At 36.2% G+C, this 21,092-nt stretch overlaps 1 protein-coding gene across 1 annotated transcript in view; it reads right to left on the reverse strand.

The window, feature by feature from the left end:
* Window positions 1–16,779, reverse strand: part of LOC109118844 (uncharacterized) — a 35,585-nt gene extending 18,806 nt beyond the window's left edge. The window contains exons 1-7 of the mRNA XM_069290804.1: window positions 16,644–16,779; window positions 6,221–6,644; window positions 5,219–5,868; window positions 4,152–4,234; window positions 3,670–4,060; window positions 3,539–3,621; window positions 2,451–3,199 (exon numbers count right to left, since the gene is read on the reverse strand). Of these exons, the coding sequence (XP_069146905.1) occupies window positions 2,451–3,199; window positions 3,539–3,621; window positions 3,670–4,060; window positions 4,152–4,234; window positions 5,219–5,868; window positions 6,221–6,644; window positions 16,644–16,779 (2,516 nt within the window). The remainder of the gene's footprint in view (window positions 1–2,450; window positions 3,200–3,538; window positions 3,622–3,669; window positions 4,061–4,151; window positions 4,235–5,218; window positions 5,869–6,220; window positions 6,645–16,643) is intronic.
* Window positions 16,780–21,092: the final 4,313 nt, after the last annotated feature.

The following is a 21,092-nucleotide window of genomic DNA, read 5'->3' on the forward strand; positions in this document are numbered from 1 at the left end:
GGACTTACGTTTTTATGCTCAGGGTTTACGCCTCAAATTTAGGACTTATGCCTTATGGATCTACGCCTTTCATTTACACCCTAGAGCGTTTTTGGTACGCCCTGCCCCAAACTCGCCCTGAGACTCGCCTCAAAATGTTCTTAAAACCACTTTTCCTTTCTTTATCAGAAATAAGAATCATTCAATGTGAATTATACATTAGCATTAGGGGGTGGTAGGGTAGAAATGCAATAACAGTGTTTGGTCACATCACATCACGTTCACAACTTTCATGATGAAAATGATCTCTACAATAGGCCACATAGTCTTCACTAGTATGGCAATCCTATATATTTATCCATCTTATCATATGAATTATTATGTTTTTCAACCTCCAAAGATTTAACCATTTGATTGAAATCACATAAAATTATGGAAACATAACAACCTCAATAGGTCTCACTTCATAGCATACTATTGTTGAAGGGGATATATCTGTAGAAATATTGGCCATTGTAATAAATAGTATATCATATTAGTAGATGTTGTGTTACTTCTTCCTTTTCTGTGTGTTATATCTAAAATCCTTAGACTTTTCTACGTGCAGGGTTACTCAAAAATCTTTTACAATATAGTTAATGCTTAAGTTTGGTCGATCTATAATGCCTATTGAAAATTTGTGATTTTGTATTCATACTAAGCTTGTTAATTTTTTTGTTATGCAAATACCGATACTGATCTCTAGGGCATTTCTTGACTTATTTTTTTATTACAATGGCCAATATTCCTATACCTATATTGAATTTAATATTTTCTTTTATGTACTAGATTCTAACATTTTTACCTTTCTATTTTAGAAATATCTTGTACACGTGATATTGAATTTCAGAACAATTTTGTATTGCACTTTTACTTTATGAAGTTTAGAAGGTTTAATATATACTAATAATCTTTTAACTTATTTTTGCATATCATTTAGTTTATATTCGCATATCTTTAAGTCGTGATTATTTGATATTATTGTGTTAGGTTCATCAGTTTCACGATAACAATAAGTCTCTAATTGAGTCTCACAAATCAATATGATGACATTTGTATCTATCTTTAAAGGCTATGAGAATTTTAGGAAAATTCAGTTTTTTGATTCTTCATTTTGTGTAATCAATTACCTCTTGAGTTTTATCAACTCCGTTTTTATCCTCTTACATATGGTGAGGATGGGATTAGCTATGATCGGAGATATATATATAGATATATATATATATATATATATATATATATATATATATATATATATATATATATTGTCTCCATTTTAAAAAGAATGACTTAATATGACATGAAACGAGTTTAAGAAAAGAAAGAAGACTTTTTAATCTTGTGGTTCTAAATTAAAGTTATATCAAATGTATCAAATCATCATTTAATCTTGTGACCTTAAACATGTCATGTGGAATGTTGAAGTTAAAGTGTTGCCAAAAATAGAATATAGGTCACTCTTTTTAAATAGACTAAAAAGAAAACCAGGTTATTCTTTTTTAAACAGGGAGTAACATATCAAGTATAGAGTAACTAACATAAACCTAGGGAAAAGAGTAAGTGTTATATTTTCAAGTTGACCTTTATCATGGTAAAAACAAAGTAAAAGAAACATCAAGTTTAAATAAAGAAAAATCATCTTTTCCTTTTATGTATACTCGTTTTAGTATGTTGACAGATTTGTTTGAGACACAAATTATCCTATTTTCTAAGAAACATATTCTATACATTATATTATGCTTGTTTCAAAATTTCTGTCCTTACCTTGGTGATATTTAGCTAGGCCTATATATGTCTTTGTCAAAATAAATATTGCTTCTCAACATACTAGATGGAAGAGGCCCATGCCAATAGTCAAATTAATATGAAGCAATTATTTTGCTTGTGAAAATATGAATATTAATGAATCAAGGGTCACGGCTACTGTAAAAGATGGTTGATATCATATACTATTAGAAATATTCAGGATATGTACAACAGGCACCAGTATGCTGTCTACTTGAGTAATCTTAAATACTAACTAATGTTATACACCCAAAAACTATAACAAATGTTTCGGTTTTGACATATGAGATTACTATGGCATTGTTTATTATATGTAAAGGATGTCGGAGTTCTGTTACAATTTGACATTAAGAAGTACCCATCTATAAGCATAAGAGAGAAAGAAGATGAAATTTACTAAGAAGAAAAAAATATTTCATTTTTCTCATTGTGTTGTTGTACATGTGTATATATTACCTAATATTCTGACTAACTTTTGTAACTAACATTCTTCTAAATCTAACAAGATAACTCCTCTAACTTTTCTATATTACAACTTAATCCCTAATATTTGTTAAGTAATACCTTCTTTAATACTCCCCCTCAAGTTTGAGGGTATAAACAAATTTATTACTCCAAACTTGGAAAGTAAGTACTCATATTTTGACCTGCCTAGACCTTTAGTAAGTAGATCAGCTATCTGTTCTTTTGTACTTAGATGTCTTGTTTCAATAACTCCTTTTTGTATCTTCTCTCTAATAAAATGGCAGTCCAACTCTATATGTTTGGTTCTTTCATGATTTAGTGGATTTGTTGCTATCTGTATTGTTGATTTGCTATCACTATGGACAACAACTGAAGTTTCAATTTCTGCTCCTAATTCTTTGAACAAACTAACTATCCATACAACCTCTGCTACAAAATTTGCCATACTTCTATACTCAGCTTCTGTTGAGCTTCGAGAGACAGTTCCTTGCTTCTTGGTCTTCCCTGAAATAAGAGAGTTTTCAAGATTTATCAAGACTCCAGGTACTGATCTCCTAGTCTGTGGATATGTAGCCAAATCTAAATCACAATAAACATTTAGATGTTTGCTACTTTTACTGGATAGCAAAATTCCCCACCCTGCTTCACCTTTTATATATCTTACCACCTTCAGAGTTTCATTTAAATGTGATTGTTTTGGCTGTTGAAGAAATTGACTCAGAGTCTGTGTTGCATATGCAATATCTGGTCTTGTAACAGTAAGATAAAAGAGTTTGCCAATTAATCTTTTATATATGTTGGGATCTTCTAGTAACTTGTCATCATGTCCTATATTATTAACTTCATCATATTTCTTAGTAGTCAACTTCACAAAAGAATCAAGTGGTGTGGTAGCTGGTTTTGGTGCACTCAATCCAACCTCAGAAATAATCTGAAGAGTATACTTTCTTTAATGAATAACTATACCTTTATTTGACCTGGCAAATTCTATCCCTAGGAAATACTTAAGATCTCCAAGATCTTTCATTTTGAATGTATCTTGTAATGTCTGTTTAGTCTCTTGTATCAGCCTAATGTCATTACCTGTGATCATCATATCATCAACATATACTAAGATTATCACTAAAGTATCCCCAACTCTTTTAGTAAATAAAGAATAATCAAGATGACTCTGTACAAACCCTTACTTTATGAGAGCTTCAGTAAGCTTAACATTCCATTGTCTAGGAGCTTGATTAAGTCCATATAGGGATTTAATGAGCTTACATACATGCTTCTCCCCCTGTCCACTAAATCCTTGTGTCATCTTGAACCCTTGTGGTAATGTCATATACACTTCATCATACAAATCTCCTTGTAGAAAAACATTATACACATCCATTTGATGTACATGCTAGTTACCTGCTGCAGCTAGTGCCAAGACACTTCTAACAGTCACCATTTTTACCACAGGAGAAAATGTCTCATGAGACTCTAGTACTTCCCTTTGATTATATTCCTTAGCTACTAGTCTAGCCTTAAACCTCTCAATTGGACCATCAGCTTTGTATTTAATCTTGAAAATCCACCTACATCCAATGACTGTTTTCCCATAAGGCAAAGGCACAACTTTCCTAGTGTTATTGCATTCTAAGTCCTTGATCTCAGCCTGCATGGCATCAACCCACCTAGGATCTTTGCATGCTTCCTCAAAACTAGATGGTTCAATCTCAGCTCCAAATGAAGACATATATAACTGATACTTGGCAGATAAATGATCATATCCAAGGTATTGATCAATTGAATATAATGGCTTGCATACTCAGGGATTTTTTAAACATATGCCACATAGTCTTTCGTCCATAGGGGAGTACTACTGATTTATAATGATCTCCTGGTGTTACATCCTGTATAGAAATTGTCTGATCAGAATATGATTCAGAAGTTTCAGATTCTGGTACATTTGATATACCATCTAGAATTGCTTCTGTAGGAATATTAGTGGTAGGAAATAGTTTTCAGGAAACTGAAGAAGAAAGTGAGAAAGGAAATATAGTTTCCTTGAACACAACATCTCTACTAAGAAAAAAACACTTGTTCTTCATGTCATAAAGAATATATCCTTTAGTTTGCTCACTATACCCCATATGTATTGCCACCACACTTCTTGACTCAAATTTATCACTGATATGCATATTTTTGGCAAAACATAAACACCCTATTACTTTCAAATGATGCAATGAAGGTTTGCTCTTATATAGAGCTTCACATGGTGACTTCCCATTCAGAACTGGAGTAAGTAATCTGTTAATAATATTAGTTGCACATAAGACACAATGACCCCAGAACCTAATAGGTAAATGTCCTTGAAACTTGATAGCTCTTGCAACTTCCAGAATATTCTTATGTTTCCTCTCAACAATACCATTTTGTTGAGGAGTATAAAAATAAGTTCTTTGATGTACTATGCCTAGTGATTTACATAACTGATGACATTCTAGAATTAACAAATTTTGTACCATTATCTGTTCTAATGACCTTAACGGACACACCACATCACTTTTCAACTTTATTAAAAACAACCATACCATTCTTGTACAATCATCTACAATTGTAACAAAGAATTTATTCCCATCATATGTAGGAAACTGAAAAGGTCCCCAAACATCAATATGTAACAAGTTAAATGGCAATAAGGACACAGAAGTACTATGAGGAAAATGGTATTTTGTGTTGTTTGGCTAATGGACAGATAGTACAATTTTGAATTTCTTGTGTATTATGTTTAACAAATTCAAGAATAACACTTGCTAATACATTTGAAGATGCATGTCCTAACCTTTGATGACACAGGAACACAGAAGAAGTTGTTGTATTAGTGTTATCCTGAACATTGTGTGACTATATTTGAGTATTTAACTCTTTCCTTGATTTTGGAGTAGGGAGAAAATAACTTCCGTTAGATTCTTACCAATAACCTTCACCTGTCCATTGTAAAGATCCCGGAATACAAAAAAATCAGGAAAGAAGGAGACTGAACAATTGCGACTTTTTGTGATTTTTGAGAGAGAAAGAAGATTATTTTTAAATTTTGGTATGACTAACACATCTTCAACCCTTTCATGTTCATTAATGTTGCAAGACCATGTATGAGAAACAGTGGTTTTGTCTCCATTAGGCAAATAAACTTGATTATAACTGTTACTAGGCATTGAGTTCTTATCGAATAGCATATCAGACTTATATGTCATATGATTTGTTGCTCCAGAGTCTACAATCCAATCATGTGATCCTACTGAGATTTTAAAACTATTACGTGCAGTATTGGAGCTTTGTATTTGATTAACACTGCCACTTATTGGACCCTGTGTGCAAGTACCCACATCTGATGTACCCTGCAAATTAGTCTTTCCCAGTATTTGCAATATTTGGCTGTATTGTTCATGTATAAACTCCATACTTTTATAATAATCTCCAATTCTTGAGCCTTGATTAGGATGTTCTTGAGTCTTTACAATATTATCCAACACATTATTTGCTGCATTATATGAATTACCACCTCTCTCAGTATAATAATTCCTATTGTCTGAGTAGTTGTTCCCTTGATTCTCTCTTCTTCTCCTTTCAAAATCAGGTGGTATCTTACTAGACGAAAACAAACAGCCTTTTTGTGTCCTTATCGTTTGCAGTGATCACATCTTACATTTAGATCATAGCTATAAAATTAATAAGGCTTTTCTGCCTATTTACAGGATTGGAACTAGATCTAATTGAAACTAATGCATTCATATATGTTTGACCTCAAGATTTATGCGATTGAGATATGAATCTTTGACTCTCACGTTCTAGTAACATAGAGTAAGCTTTGTTTAACGATGGCAAAGGAATCATCATAAGAATCTGACCTCTTGCTTGTTCATATGTCTCATTAAGTCCCATAAGAAATTGTAGTAATTTTTGATTTTGTACAAACAGAATGAAATCCTTTGATTTCTCACAATTACAAGAAGGTACTGGAGTAATACTATCAAACTCTACCCAAAGATCTCCCAATCGAGCAAAATAGACTGAAATTGAACTTGTACCTTGAGAGATCGATGCAATTTCTTTATGAAGCAAGATGACTCTTGAACCATCAACTTTGTCATATCTTTCCTTGAGATCTCTCCAAACTGCAGCTGTATTCGTTGAATATACAATTCCTCCAAGAAGTTCATTGGATACACAGTTCATAATCCAAGATAGAACTATTGCATTACAACGTTCCCACAATGTTGTTAGATTAGGGCCAAAACCTTCCTTTAAGCAAGTTCCATCTATGAATCCAAGCTTATTTCTACTTAAAATTGCATTCTCATTGCATGACTCCAAACTGAAAAATTCTCTGCCGCTGTAAGCTGTATTGAAATCAACATTGCACCAGAATTATCAATGGTTCTAAGAAACGGAGGATGATTATGACCTAACTTCTCTGGTAATTCATTATCGATTGTTTCCATGGCTAATTCACTTGATCAATTTGGTATTAACATTGATGCTATGATACCATGTTACAATTTGACATTAACAAGCACCCATCTATAAGAATAAGAGAGAAAGAAGATGAAATTTACGAAGAAGAAAAAAATATTTCGTTTTTCTCATTGTGTTGATGTACATGTGTATATATACACCTAATATTCTAACTAACTTTTTTAACTAACATTCTTCTATACCTAACAAACTAACTCCTCTAAGTTTTCTATATTACAACTTAGTCCCTAATATCTGTTAAGTAATATCTTCTTTAATAAGTTCGCTAGTCTTATGCATTCTCAAAACCATATCACACGGAGCTGTAGGGGTTCCTAAGAAAATTGTGTAATGTTAGCAAATTCACAAAATTGAGGTGGTTGATGATGAAAGTGATGCCATTTGGAAAGTGATATATGAAACAAGCACATGTGGAAAGCTAAATAATGAAGGTATTCCAAAAGGACGTGGAGACTATATTATGAATTCAGTCTCTTACTCTTAGGCGTGAATAAATCCTTCTGACATGTGGAGAAGTTGATAAAGATTTTTTTAGATGTATGTATAAGATACATAATATGCAAATGTGATCAAATGAAAGCAACACACTTCCTCTAAGTTTCCGGTGATAAATTAAAGACAATATTTATAAATCGAGAACAGACAACACATGTTTTCTCCTACTCTATTTTTTAATAATATTGATGAATACATATTTTTTGATACTTTTTTTCAATATCATGGAGTACGCCACGCACCTCAACTAATTCCACAGGATACCAATAGAAATTCATTCCTACAAGTTCCCTCAACGGACCAAATTCTACTTAGCGTTAATAGTTTTGGCACGATAGACTCATGAGATGTGACCTCAGGGTGAAAATGGCTCATGACCATGTATTCAATTAATTTCCTTGGAAATGATGGTCAGAATTTGCTGCGAGAATTCGATTCTATCAATTTACAGAAATCAAGAAACTCTAAATCAAACAAACACCACACCAAATTTGCTAAACCTCTACCATCTAATTAAAAGAAAAAAAAACTTTCATTGACAAAATTTAAGAAAAGATGTAATCTTTACCTGTAAAACAACATAAAAAAACAATTGTTACCAAGGTTATACAATCCAGGTACTGTCAAATAATTTTTTTTGAACTACTTTTTCATGATACTAGTAACTCAATGGGAATTAAATCCTCACTACTATTATTGAATTTGTGCAACTCATGTGGTTTGCCAAAATTACTCATATATAGTATGTGTCCCTATGAAAAAAACGCAAAAAATTAGCATAAGCAACAATAATTAATCACCAGGAAAGTATATATATAAACTCTTATCTCATGACTTACATCAATTTAAAGTTGAACATAACCATATTTGATTGGACAACTACATGTAAGTAGAGAAAAGTCAGGAATAAATACAAAATGTAAGTTAAAGTAGAAACGCGATAACTTGAACATTAACCAGCTGAAAAAATGTAAGAAATTCCACAAAATCTGGAAAGGAGAGATAGAACTCGAGTAAAATAAATGTAGTTCAATGACATATTCACCCCTAATTGTAAGACTGGATAAAGTGACTTCTAATTCTTCTTGCGGCCACGCTGTCTACTAATGACCATTAGCAACGCGGATGGAAATATACAAAAAAGATATTTCACCTATCACTCATGTGTAGCCAATAATAAACTCATTGTAGGATGACCATAATGTGAAGTTGCCTGCATTTCTACCTTACTTTTTCTCTGATTGTCTTCTTTTATCCTTCATTTTTTTAAAATATATTAAAAATAAATTATATATGCAATAAATATGTATTATAAATGTTTTTAAAAATACATTATGCTTGTTTGGTAAGAAATTGATATGTTGTATTTAATTATCAATAAATCAAGTGAATTTTTTTATTGCTATAAATGGTATTCCCCTTCTTTTTTCTTCCGGTAACAATACAATTTAAAAAGTTTTGCTACATTTAAAAAAATGAGTTTGTACTAATATTTGTAGAGCTAAAGAAGAATAAATGAAAATAAACAATGTAATTTACTTGATGAAGGGGCTAATAGCCTAGTACCAATTAGTCATTGCAAATGAAGTGGGCTCAATGCATAGTACAACTTGCATTGAATTATGTACAATTAGTCATCTCTTGTTGACTTATAAATAAGGTAGATGAGTCATGACTTGTGCTCAAACACTAACCCTAACATCATGAATATTTAGATACTAACTCAATTAAAATAACTTTCGTATGAATGATCCCCTGCCAGAATTTTACATGAATATCAATTGCAACAAACATGAAGATTATTAAAATATCAACAATTATTTTTACATTTGAAAAAAAACATGAAAAGCTTATAAAATTGTTGCTTGGACATGATATTATATCACAAAAAATGGCTTCTATACCATACCACCTCATATTTGGGGGGTGGGGGGGAGGGATCCAGAAGCTAATCAAAAGTGCTCTTTGATTTCATCATTCTGATAAAGACTTGGTGTCAACTTTGTTTGATTTGAACTCCATGTTATTGGTTCACTGGCAACACATGCTTCATAAACACTCGAAATGTGTTTCGTACCAGTACAATTGACCAGATATCAGATAAATCTAACAGAAGCGGAACAAACAAAATTAACTGTCATGAAATCGTTGGGGTGAAACTTACATCTACTACTTTTAGAAAAAGTTCTCACCAACATGATAACTCTTCAACTCTATAAATAACAACACAAAAATATGTGCAATGGAAAGCATACAGTTCACCTAATAATTTTGAATGAACCAGAAGGGAAAATGAGCAAGTAAGAAATTGAACAATCTTTCGTCGAAATTTTTCAATAACAAATTTACATAAAGCATTTCTTGCATATAAATCAAGTATTAATTATGATTTTCTTGTGAGTTGCAGAGACTCATACAAAAGGAGAATCATGTTCATCCATGTCATTATGTACACACGGAAACACCATTCTAAGTCGTCACAATGCTTTTATGTCATGAATTTTCACAAAAAGACCAATAATCAGAGTAAGAGTACAGTTCTCTCTAGAAATCAGAATAAACTGAATATATTAAGAACAACCATAAAACAAAAAAGATCCACAAACCTAACAATGAAATTTGAAGTAATAACTTACGGTTATCCTAAAATAGAGCAAGCTAATAAAACAACATAGAATGATGACCCCACAACTATAAATAGGAGAGAATAAAGCTCACTTACTTGCCTATTTAAGTAAATACTTTCAAGTATAACATAACTAAAAACTAAAAGGAGTCATTACGACTATTTGCAAAGGAGACGGACGGACAATCGGCTAAAAGGAATTTCAATTTGGTTACATGTACAGTTTAAGATAAATTTAAAATATGGATATGCTAGAAGCTCAAGTAAAGTACAATTACAAAATATAGATAAATAGGAAGATAAATTGAATACTAGAATAGTTAATTACCTTTTATTTATCTATAATGTGCACAATATCTTAGATATTGGGGGTAGGTTAGCAAAAACCAATATATGACTGACTGACCAAATTGTAGGCAATGTCAAACTTACATGACGGATTCAAAACTGATTGTATTGATATGCAACAGGCAATAAGATCTTATATCAACAACAAAAAAATTGAACTTGGCAAAAAACAAAAACTAAAGTTTTATTCATATTTCCATAGTTGTCGAACTCTAAACAAAGTTAAATAATGTGTCGAGTACCAGCTGAAAGCTTAATGGTAATGTCGATTATATACTGATTGAAAGCTTAACCCAATTTACCTCAAGGTTCATGTCTGATGGGAAGTACTATTATTAGTAGTTACTTTCAAGACAATTATAAAAGAAACTAAAACATCTAGAGAATACTCGCACCATTCATATGGTTAAAAGAAGTAATAATTTCACATTTATTTATACCATATGACAGATTGAATGAAAGACACAATTGCTAATTAATATTGACTATTTCATAGATAGGTCATTTTCATTAAGTTGTCAGAATGTAGTTATTTAAACATAAGTTACACTTTTAGTTGAAATCCAAGGCATAAAGATAAGCCATGACAATGACTACGACTCACTAATTTTAATGTGGCTGTCATTTTTTTCAACATTTTTATTACTTTGTTAAATTCCTCGGTTACTTATTTTGAGAAATTGAATGAGAGTTTCCTAACAAAAAGAAAAAATACAGAGAACATATAGATAACATAACTAAATAAATAAGTTTACCTACAAATGTGTTCATCCAGAATCAACCAAAGCCTTCATAATCAGTTCCTAGCCTCGACAAAAAAAAGCATGTTAGCTAGAAAACACATCGGCTACTCTCGTTGTACATTTGAAAGTCAAACAATTAGATACGAAAATCTAGAAGAGTGTGACAACAATGGATAGAGTAACTTTGAGTCTCATTCATGAGGAAAATACACTGCCTACTCTCACTGGTAAAAATATGGAAAACATTAATGATATACCTCCATTATTAATTTCTGCATTAAGTTGTCCACTATCAATATAACATATTATATTTCCAGCACACTAGGACCCATTTGTACAACAATAGCCATGTAGACCCATCATGAGTTTACCACCTGCCTTAATAATAGTAAAAAAACGTGTCAAATAACTGAGAAATTTAACCAAATAAAGAGATAAGACCTTTTGCTTATAGACTGAAGTAGGAAGTAGAAAATATTGGATAGTATTAGAAGATGAGTCTAGCAATAAGAAAAATCCTTTTGTGAAATTGTACAGTACTAAACTTAACTCATCTAATGAAATCATAAATGCAACGTAATTAAAAAATTTAAGTATTTTTTCAATAATTAATCCAACTTGAATATACATCCCTTCTTCCTAGGGTTCAATCCTCCTTTGTTCTGTCATTATCAATGCTCTCTCAATACATTCAATTGTTATTGTTCAATGTAAACAACCTTTAAGGAAGGGGAGAAAATTCATGATTCGAGTTCGCGTAAACATAAAAATGGAAAGGCCTTCTGAATTTAATTAGCCTAAAGGAGGTCATTTATATAATAAAATTTCAAAACGCGAAAGAAAAGTTCTTCAAGGAATGCCAGACCTAAAAAAACATAGATATGCAGACAACAAATAATTATTGAAATCATGTAGTTACATGATTCTAATCATGTTAGATGAACGTGGAATAATATTAAAATTAGAAATTGCCAATTAGTAAAATTAAATTACTGAAAATGTAGAATAAGGTAATTTCGAACACGCCAAAAATCCGTTGCCGCACATAAGTCAGAAAAATCTAAAAATGTTGTCACGACCCAAATCCGGGCCGCGACTGGCACCCACACTTACCCTCCTATGTGAGCGAACCAACCAATCTAAACCTTAACATTTCAATATAATATAAACAGAAAGTAATGCGGAAGACTTAAACTCGTAAATAAAATCAATAACTATTATTATCCCCAGAATCTGGAAGTCATCATCACAAGAACATCTACGATCAAATGACTAAACTAAGAGTATTCTAAAAGCTAAAAATACATAAGAAGCTAGTCCATGACGGAAGTTCAAGGCATCAAGACTTAAGAAGAAGATCCGGTCCAAGCTAGAAGCGTTAGCTCACCCTGAATTTCCGATGTAGTAAGACTGGCCTGAATTACTGTTGAGTTGAAGACGATGGCACGTTTGCTGCACTCCACAAATAAGCAAGAAGAAAACATAAAAGTAGGGGTCAGTACAAAACACGGGTACTGAGTAGATATCATCGGCCAACTAAAAATAGAAAACAATATATACCAAGTAATATCATAAAATCAACTATGATACTCAACATGTAGCAACAACAAGCACTATATCATTAACAAATTCCGTCAAGTTCACACATGAGGACTCAAGCCTCAATACCATACTCATTTGGGAATCATGTTCATTAGATTGAGTATATTAACATCTTTCAAGATTCATTATCTTTATTCCTCTTGTGTCGGTACCTGACACTCCGCTCCCTCATATTCATTAATCCTCTTGTGTCGGTACGTGACACTCCGATCCCCTAAATCTACGTGTCGGTTCGTGACACCCGATCCCCTAAATCTACGTGTCGGTTCGTGACACCCGATCTCCTAAATCTACGTGTCAGTTCGTGACACCCGATCCCCTAAATCTACGTGTCGGTTCGTGACACCCGATCCCCTAAATCTACATGTCGGTTCGTGACACCCGATCCCCTAAATCTCATTCAATCAACTCATCAAGCCTTCTCCCTTACTAAGGCATCATCAATCTCATTACCTTAGTTCGTCAAGCATTCTCCCTTACCAAGGCATCATCATTAAGAAGAGATTAGGTTTTTATCAAGATTTGGGATTCAATAACTTCATCATGCTTAATATAACTACAATTATATAATCACGTTCATGCATGCATACAATTAAGCACATAGCAGGGTTTACAATACTATCAATACATATCATTCTCTATTAAGAGTTTACTACGAATAGCATAAAAACCATAACCTACCTCCACCGAAGAATTGCGATCAACAAGCTATCTTCTCAAAATCCTTGCTATCCCCTTCGTTTCTCTCTCTCTCTACTCGTTCTCTTTCTTTTTCTGTCTCTCTCTTTGTTCTTTCTTATTTTTCTTATTCCCGCCCTCTTTCTTTTACCCTAATTAGTATATAATTAAGAATAAAAGATGGCAATAATGCCCCACTAATTAACTTAAGGTTACCTCTTTTAACCCCCAAGTAATTAGACTTATTAACATTAACCCACTAACTTTATAATTAAGGCAAGAATAGTCAAAAACGTCCCTTAAAACGTATCAAGAAATCCAACCCAGACTGGGATTGCGCAACCTGCGATGGCCCATCGTGCCTGCGACGCTCCGTCCTGCAGGTCGTCGCAAGGGTCAGAGACTCAATTTCCACTGAATAATCTGTGATGGTCCGTCACGACTGTGACAGTCCGTCCTGCCATTCCGTTATGAAGTTCAGAGAGTCAATTTTCAGTACCCAATTTCAGATTTTCTAAGTGTTTTGAAACGAGACCCTGCGACAGTCCGTCGTGCCCATGATGGTCCGTCGTGGGGTCTGTCGCTTCTGCCAGTTTTTTTTCCAGAATTGAAGTCTGCTACTCAAAACGACTAAACAGCTCGTTACAATAGATACCAATTTACCCATCGTTCGTCCCCGAACGATCACAAGAAGGAAAAACAAGAGCGAAAAGGAGTACCTGAATCTGTAAACAGATGTGGGTATCTTTCTTGCATGTCTGCCTCCTTCTCCTAAGTGGCTTCTTCAACCGGTCGATTCTTCCATTGCACCTTGATGGATGCAATCTCTCTTGACCTCAACTTGCGAACTTCTCTATCTAAAATAGCAACAGGCTCCTCCTCATAAGACAAGTTCTCATCAAGCAAAACTGAATCCCAACGGATAATGTAATTTCCATCCCCATGATATCTTTTCAACATAGACACATGGAATACCGGATGCACTCCGGACAGCCTTGGAGGCAAGGCTAACTCATAATCCAACTCCCCTACTCGCTAAAGTACTTCAAATGGACCAATATATCTTGGGCTAAGTTTACCTCGCTTACCAAATCGCATCACCCCTTTCATTGGTGAAACTTTCAACAAGACTTGTTCACCTTCCATGAACTCTAAGTCTCTAACCTTTCGATCTGCATATTCTTTTTGTCTACTTTGCGCCGCTAGAAGCTTTTCTTGAATAGACTTCACTTTCTCTATCGAATCCCTTAAAAGGTCAGTACCCCAAGGTCTAACCTCGAATGCATCAAACCAACCAATGGGAGACCTACATCTCCTCCCATACAATATTTCGAATGGGGCCATATCAATACTTGAGTGATAGCTATTATTGTATGAAAACTCTGCAAAGGGTAGGAAGCTATCCCAATGATCACCAAACTCTATCACACATGCACGAAGCATATCCTCCAACACTTGAATCGTCCTTTCAGACTGACCATTGGTCTGAGGATGGAACGCAGTACTAAGGTCCAACCTAGTACCCAATTCCGCATGCAATGTTTTCCAAAACATAGAAGTAAACTGCGTACCTCTATCTGATATGATGGATAGTGGAACCCCATGCAATCAAACGATTTCTGAGATATAGATCTTGGCTAACTTCTCTGCATTGTAAGTCACATTTACCGGAATGAAATGAGCAGATTTAGTTAACCTATCGACAATCACCCAAATGGAGTCATACTTACCCATTGTCCTTGGAAGACCAACCACAAAGTCCATTGCAATTCTTTCCCACTTCCATTCCGGAATGGGCATTCTCTGAAGTGTTCCTCCGGGCCTTTGGTGTTCATACTTTACTTGTTGACAGTTTGGACACTTGGCAATAAAGTCAATAATATCACGCTTCATTCTACTCCACCAAAAGTGTTGTTTTAGATCACGATACATCTTGGTTGCACCCGGATGTATAGAATACCTTGAACTGTGAGCCTCTGTCAGAATAGTGTTGATCAAATAATCGACGCGGGGTACACATACCCTTCCCTTGATTCTCAAAACACCTTCATCATCGATTTGTGCTTCCTTAGCCTCCCCTCGCAATACTTTATCTTGGATTCGCCTTAGTTTCTCATCATCAAACTGTTTTCCCTTAATTTTGTCAAGAAAAAAAGATCTTAACTCCACACTAGCCAACAATCCTCCCTTCTCATTTACTTCTAATCTCATCAAGTCATTAGCTAAAGTCTGAACCTCTCTAGCCAATGGGTGTCTAGAAGCTTGCAAGTGAGCTAGACTTCCCATGCTTCCCGCCTTTCTACTTAAAGCATCCGCTACAACATTCGCCTTCCCCGGATGATACAAAATAGTGATGTCGTAGTCCTTCAGTAGTTCCATCCATCTCCTTTGTCTCAAGTTCAAATCTTTCTGAGTAAAGACATACTGTAGGCTACGATGATTCGTATAGATCTCACACTTAACCCCATATAAATAGTGTCTCCATTGCTTTAATGCAAACACCACCGCAGCCAATTCCAAATCGTGGGTCGGATAGTTACGTTCATGCACCTTTAGTTGCCTTGAAGCATAAGCAATCACACTCTTCTCTTGCATTAGCACTGCACCCAAACCAGAATAGGATGCATCACAATAAACAATGAAGTTCTTACCCTCTACTGGCAAGGTAAGGATAGGTGCGGTAGTCAACAAAGTCTTGAGCTTCTGAAAGCTTTCCTCACATTCGTCCGACCATACAAATGGAACATTCTGCTTAGTCAAGTTCGTCAATTGGGAAGCAATAGAAGAGAATCCCTTGACAAATCGGCGGTATTAGCTAGCTAACCCAACAAAGCTCCTTATTTCTGACACGTTAGTGGGTCTTACCCAATTCTTCACTGTCTCAATCTTAGAAGGATCCACTATCACTCCTTCCTTAGAAACCACGTGCCCCAAGAAGGACACTGCATCTAGCCAAAACTCACACTTAGAGAACTTGGCATAAAGCTTTTTCTCCCTCAACATTTCCAATACCATTCTCAAATGCTCTTCATGTTCCTTCTTGCTCTTTGAGTATACCAATATATCATCAATAAATACGATCACGAAGAGGTCCAAATATGGCTTAAAAATCTCGTTCATCAAGCTCATGAACGCAGCAGGGGCATTCATAAGACCAAAAGACATCACTACAAATTCGTAATGCCCATACCTCGTTCGAAAAGCAGTCTTTGGCACATCCGTTGCCCGTATTTTCAATTGATGATAACCGGATCTCAAGTCAATCTTAGAGAACACACAAGCACCTTGTAACTGATCGAACAAGTCATCAATGCGGGGAAGAGGATACTTGTTCTTTATGGTTACCTTGTTTAGTTGTCTGTAGTCTATACACATTCGAAAACTCCCATCCTTCTTCTTCACAAACAAAACCGGAGCACCCCAAGGAGATGCACTTGGTCTAGTAAAGCCTTTGATTAACAACTCTTGAAGTTGGGCTTTTAACTCTCTTATCTCCGCGGGAGCCATTCTGTAAGGGGGTATAGAAATGGGGCGAGTACCCGGTTCAAGGTCAATACAGAAATCAATATCCCTATCTGGTGGCATACCAGGAAGATCTGCAAGGAACACATCCAGAAACACACGGACCACTGAAACCGACTTAATCGAAGGTACTTGGGTAGTGTCATCCTTGAGATGTGCCAAGAAAGCTAAACACCCTTTACTAATCATTTTCTTAGCACGAAGAAAGGAGATGATACGCACCGGATTGGAAGTGTAGTCACCCTCCCACACTTAAGGATCTGTCCCAGGCTTGGCTAACGTCACAGTTTTAGCATTACAATCCAAGATCGCAAATTGCGGAGAAAGCCAGGTCATACCGAGAATTACATCAAAATCATCCATTTCTAAGATAACCAAATCTACATAAGTGTTGCTCCCCACAAAGTTCACAAAACAAGACCTATATACCTTTTCAACTATCACAGACTCACCCACCGGAGTAGAAACACGAATAGGCATATCAAGTAATTTACAATGTAAATTTAGACCATTAGCAAATGAGGAAGATAAATAAGAAAATGTGGATCCAGGATCAAACAATACAGAAGCCATGCAATCACAAACCAGAAGATTACCTGTGATGACTGCATCAGATGCCTCCGCTTCAGACCGCCCAGGGAAAGCGTAACAATGGGCCCTATCGTTTGTCTGTCCATTGCCCCTACCATGTTGTGATGTAGTGGTTCCAGTTTGCCCATCACCTCGGCCATTTTGGTGACCACCATTACCTCGACCACCACGTCCTCCAGAATAATGGCCTCTACCATGACCACCTCTACCTCTAGCCATTGGGGGTGTATAACTCTGTTTTGGACAATTCCTCCTAATATGTCCAGTCTCCCCACATCCATAACACTCTCTGGAGTCAAGCATAGGTCTCTCAGAGAAGTGTTGACCAGTCTGAGGTGGACCCCCAACTTCAGTCTGTAGTGAAGACTGAATGGGTCGAACTGAGTAACCTCCAGAACCCATTCCTCTAGAGTAAGAACAATTAAACTCACCTCCCTTTCGAAACCTCTTTGATGTCGATGCCATGGTGAATTCATGTGGCTTCACTCCTTCCACCTCTACCACGAAATCTACCACCTCTTGGAAGGATTTTGCCGTAGCCGCTACCTGTAAGGCTGAAATCCGCAACTCTGACCTCAACCCCTTCACAAAACGGCGAATCCGCTCTTGTGGACTGAAACACAGTTGGGTGGCATACTGGGATAATGCACGAAACTTAGCCTCATATGCATTGACCGACATCCTACCTTGCTCTAGGCTCAAGAACTCATCCCTTTTCCTATCCCTCAATGTTCGAGGGATATACTTCTCCATAAACAAGCTAGAGAATGAGGCCCAAGTCATAGGTGGTGCCTCCGTTGGTTGACACTCAACATGTGACCGCCACCACATTTTGGCGTTCCCTTGAAACTGATAAGTCACAAACTCCACACCAAACCGTTCTACTATACCCATCTTGTGTAGTAGCTCGTGACAGTCAACCAGAAAATCATAAGCATCCTCCGATTAAGCACCCTTGAAGACCGGAGGTTTCAATTTCAAGAACTTACTGAAAAGTTCATGCTGATCATTTGTCATTATAGGCCCAGTAGTCAGACGTGGAAATGTGCCTATGTCTAATGAGGCATCCATACGAGGAGCCATAGTGGCTGCATGTTGTACTTCTGAAACCGGAGGTGTTGGCGCAGAAAACACTAGAGGTGCCTGACCTTGATCAGACAACCCACTGAGATAGGCGAGAACCTGATTGATCATCTCTGGGGTAGGTTGGGGTGGCAATCCCTCATTCTTCACTTGTTCAGTTTCCCCATCCTCCCCTTCTCTTATTACTTCCTCAGTCGGTGGAGGAGTCACTGCCCTAGTATCAGATGGGCTAGGTGCTCGTCCTCTTCCCCTAGAAGACGTCCTCTCACGACCTCTACCACGGACTCTTGCCGCTGCTCTTCCTCGAGCTACAACCCCTGTGGCTGGCTCAGACGCACCCTGTCTCGCCGGTGCTGGTGTTGGTGTTGGCATAGTCGTTGCTCTAGTTCTAACCATCTGCGAAAGAGAGTGAAGATGGTCAGATACCAATTTGTATCACCTAGATACCAATTGGATTCAAGTAGTAGCACGAAAGAAAGAAAGAAAGAAAGAATGGAATTTTCCTAAAGTCTTATAGCCTCTCAAAGAAAAGTAAACGCGTCCCCCTACCATTCCTTAAGACTCTACTAGACTCGTTCTTGTGTGATGAGACCAACGAACCTAATGCTCTGATACCAAGTTTGTCACGACCCAAATCCGGGCCGCGACTGGCACCCACACTTACCCTCCTATGTGAGTGAACCAACCAATCTAAACCTTAACATTTCAATATAATATAAACAGAAACTAATGCGGAAGACTTAAACTCATAAATAAAATCAATAACTATTATTATCCCCAAAATCTGAAAGTCATCATCAAAAGAACATCTACGATCAAATGACTAAAATAAGAGTATTCTAAAAGCTAAAAATACATAAGAAGCTAGTCCATGCCGGAAGTTCAAGGCATCAAGACTTGAAGAAGAAGATCCAGTCCAAGCTAGAAGCGTTAGCTCACCTTGAATTTCCGATGTAGTAAGACTGGCCTGAATTACTGTTGAGTTGAAGACGATGGCACGTTTGCTGCACTCCACAAATAAGCAAGAAGAAAACATAAAAGTAGGGGTCAGTACAAAACACGGGTACTGAGTAGATATCATCGGCCAACTAAAAATAGAAAACAATATATACCAAGTAATATCATAAAATCAACTATGATACTCAACATGTAGCAACAACAAGCACTATATCATTAACAATTTCCGTCAAGTTCACACATGAGGACTCAAGCCTCAATACCATACTCATTTGGGAATCATGTTCATTAGATTGAGTGTATTAACATCTTTCAAGATTCATTATCTTTATTCCTCTTGTGTCGGTACGTGACACTCCGCTCCCTCATATTCATTAATCCTCTTGTGTCGGTACGTGACACTCCGAACCCCTAAATCTACGTGTCGGTTCGTGACACCCGATCCTCTAAATCTACGTCTCGGTTCGTGACACCCGATCCCCTAAATCTACGTGTCGGTTCGTGACACGCGATCCCCTAAATCTACGTGTCGGTTCGTGACACCCGATCCCCTAAATCTACGTGTCGGTTCATGACACCCGATCCCTTAAATCTACGTGTCGGTTCGTGACACCCGATCCCCTAAATCTACGTGTCGGTTCGTGACACCCGATCCCCTAAATCTCATTCTATCAACTCATCAAGCCTTCTCCCTTACCAAGGCATCATCAATCTCATTACCTTAGTTCATCAAGCATTCTCCCTTACCAAGGCATCATCATTAAAAAGAGATTAGGTTTTTATCAAGATTAGGGATTCAATAACTTCATCATGCTTAATATAACTACAATTATATAATCACGTTCATGCATGCATACAATTAAGCACATAGCAGGGTTTACAATACTATCAATACATATTATTCTCTATTAAGAGTTTACTACGAATAGCATAAAAACCATAACCTACCTCCACCGAAGAATTGCGATCAACAAGCTATCTTCTCAAAATCCTTGCTATCCCCTTCGTTTCTCTCTCTCTCTACTCGTTCTCTTTCTTTTTCTGTCTCTCTCTTTGTTCTTTCTTATTTTTCTTATTCCTGCCCTCTTTCTTTTACCCTAATTAGTATATAATTAAGAATAAAAGATGGCAATAATTCCCCACTAATTAACTTAATGTTACCTCTTTTAACCCCCAAGTAATTAGACTTATTAACATTAACCCACTAACTTTATAATTAAGGCAAGAATAGTCAAAAACGTCCCTTAAAACGTATCAAGAAATTTGACCCAGACTGGGATTGCGCAACCTGCGACGGCCCGTCGTGCCTGCGACGGTCCGTCCTGCAGGTCGTCGCAAGGGTCAGAGACTCAATTTCCACTGAATAATTTGTGACGGTCCGTCCTGCCATTCCGTTACGAAGTTCAGAGAGTCGATTTTCAGTACCCAATTTCAGATTTTCTAAGTGTTTTGAAACGAGACCCTGCGACAGTCCGTCGTGCCCATGACGGTCCGTCGTGGGGTCTGTCACTTCTGCCAGTTTTTTTTCCAGAATTGAAGTCTGCTACTCAAAACGACTAAATAGGTCGTTACAAACGTGCTTTTACTCTCATCTATCTGGATAGAGAAGAGATGAAATTAGGTAGCCATTAAATATAAAAACATACCTCGCCTTAGACGTTTCTTCT

Source organism: Solanum lycopersicum, chromosome 11 (assembly GCF_036512215.1).
Source record: "Solanum lycopersicum chromosome 11, SLM_r2.1".
In the NCBI taxonomy this organism is placed as follows: domain Eukaryota; kingdom Viridiplantae; phylum Streptophyta; class Magnoliopsida; order Solanales; family Solanaceae; genus Solanum; species Solanum lycopersicum.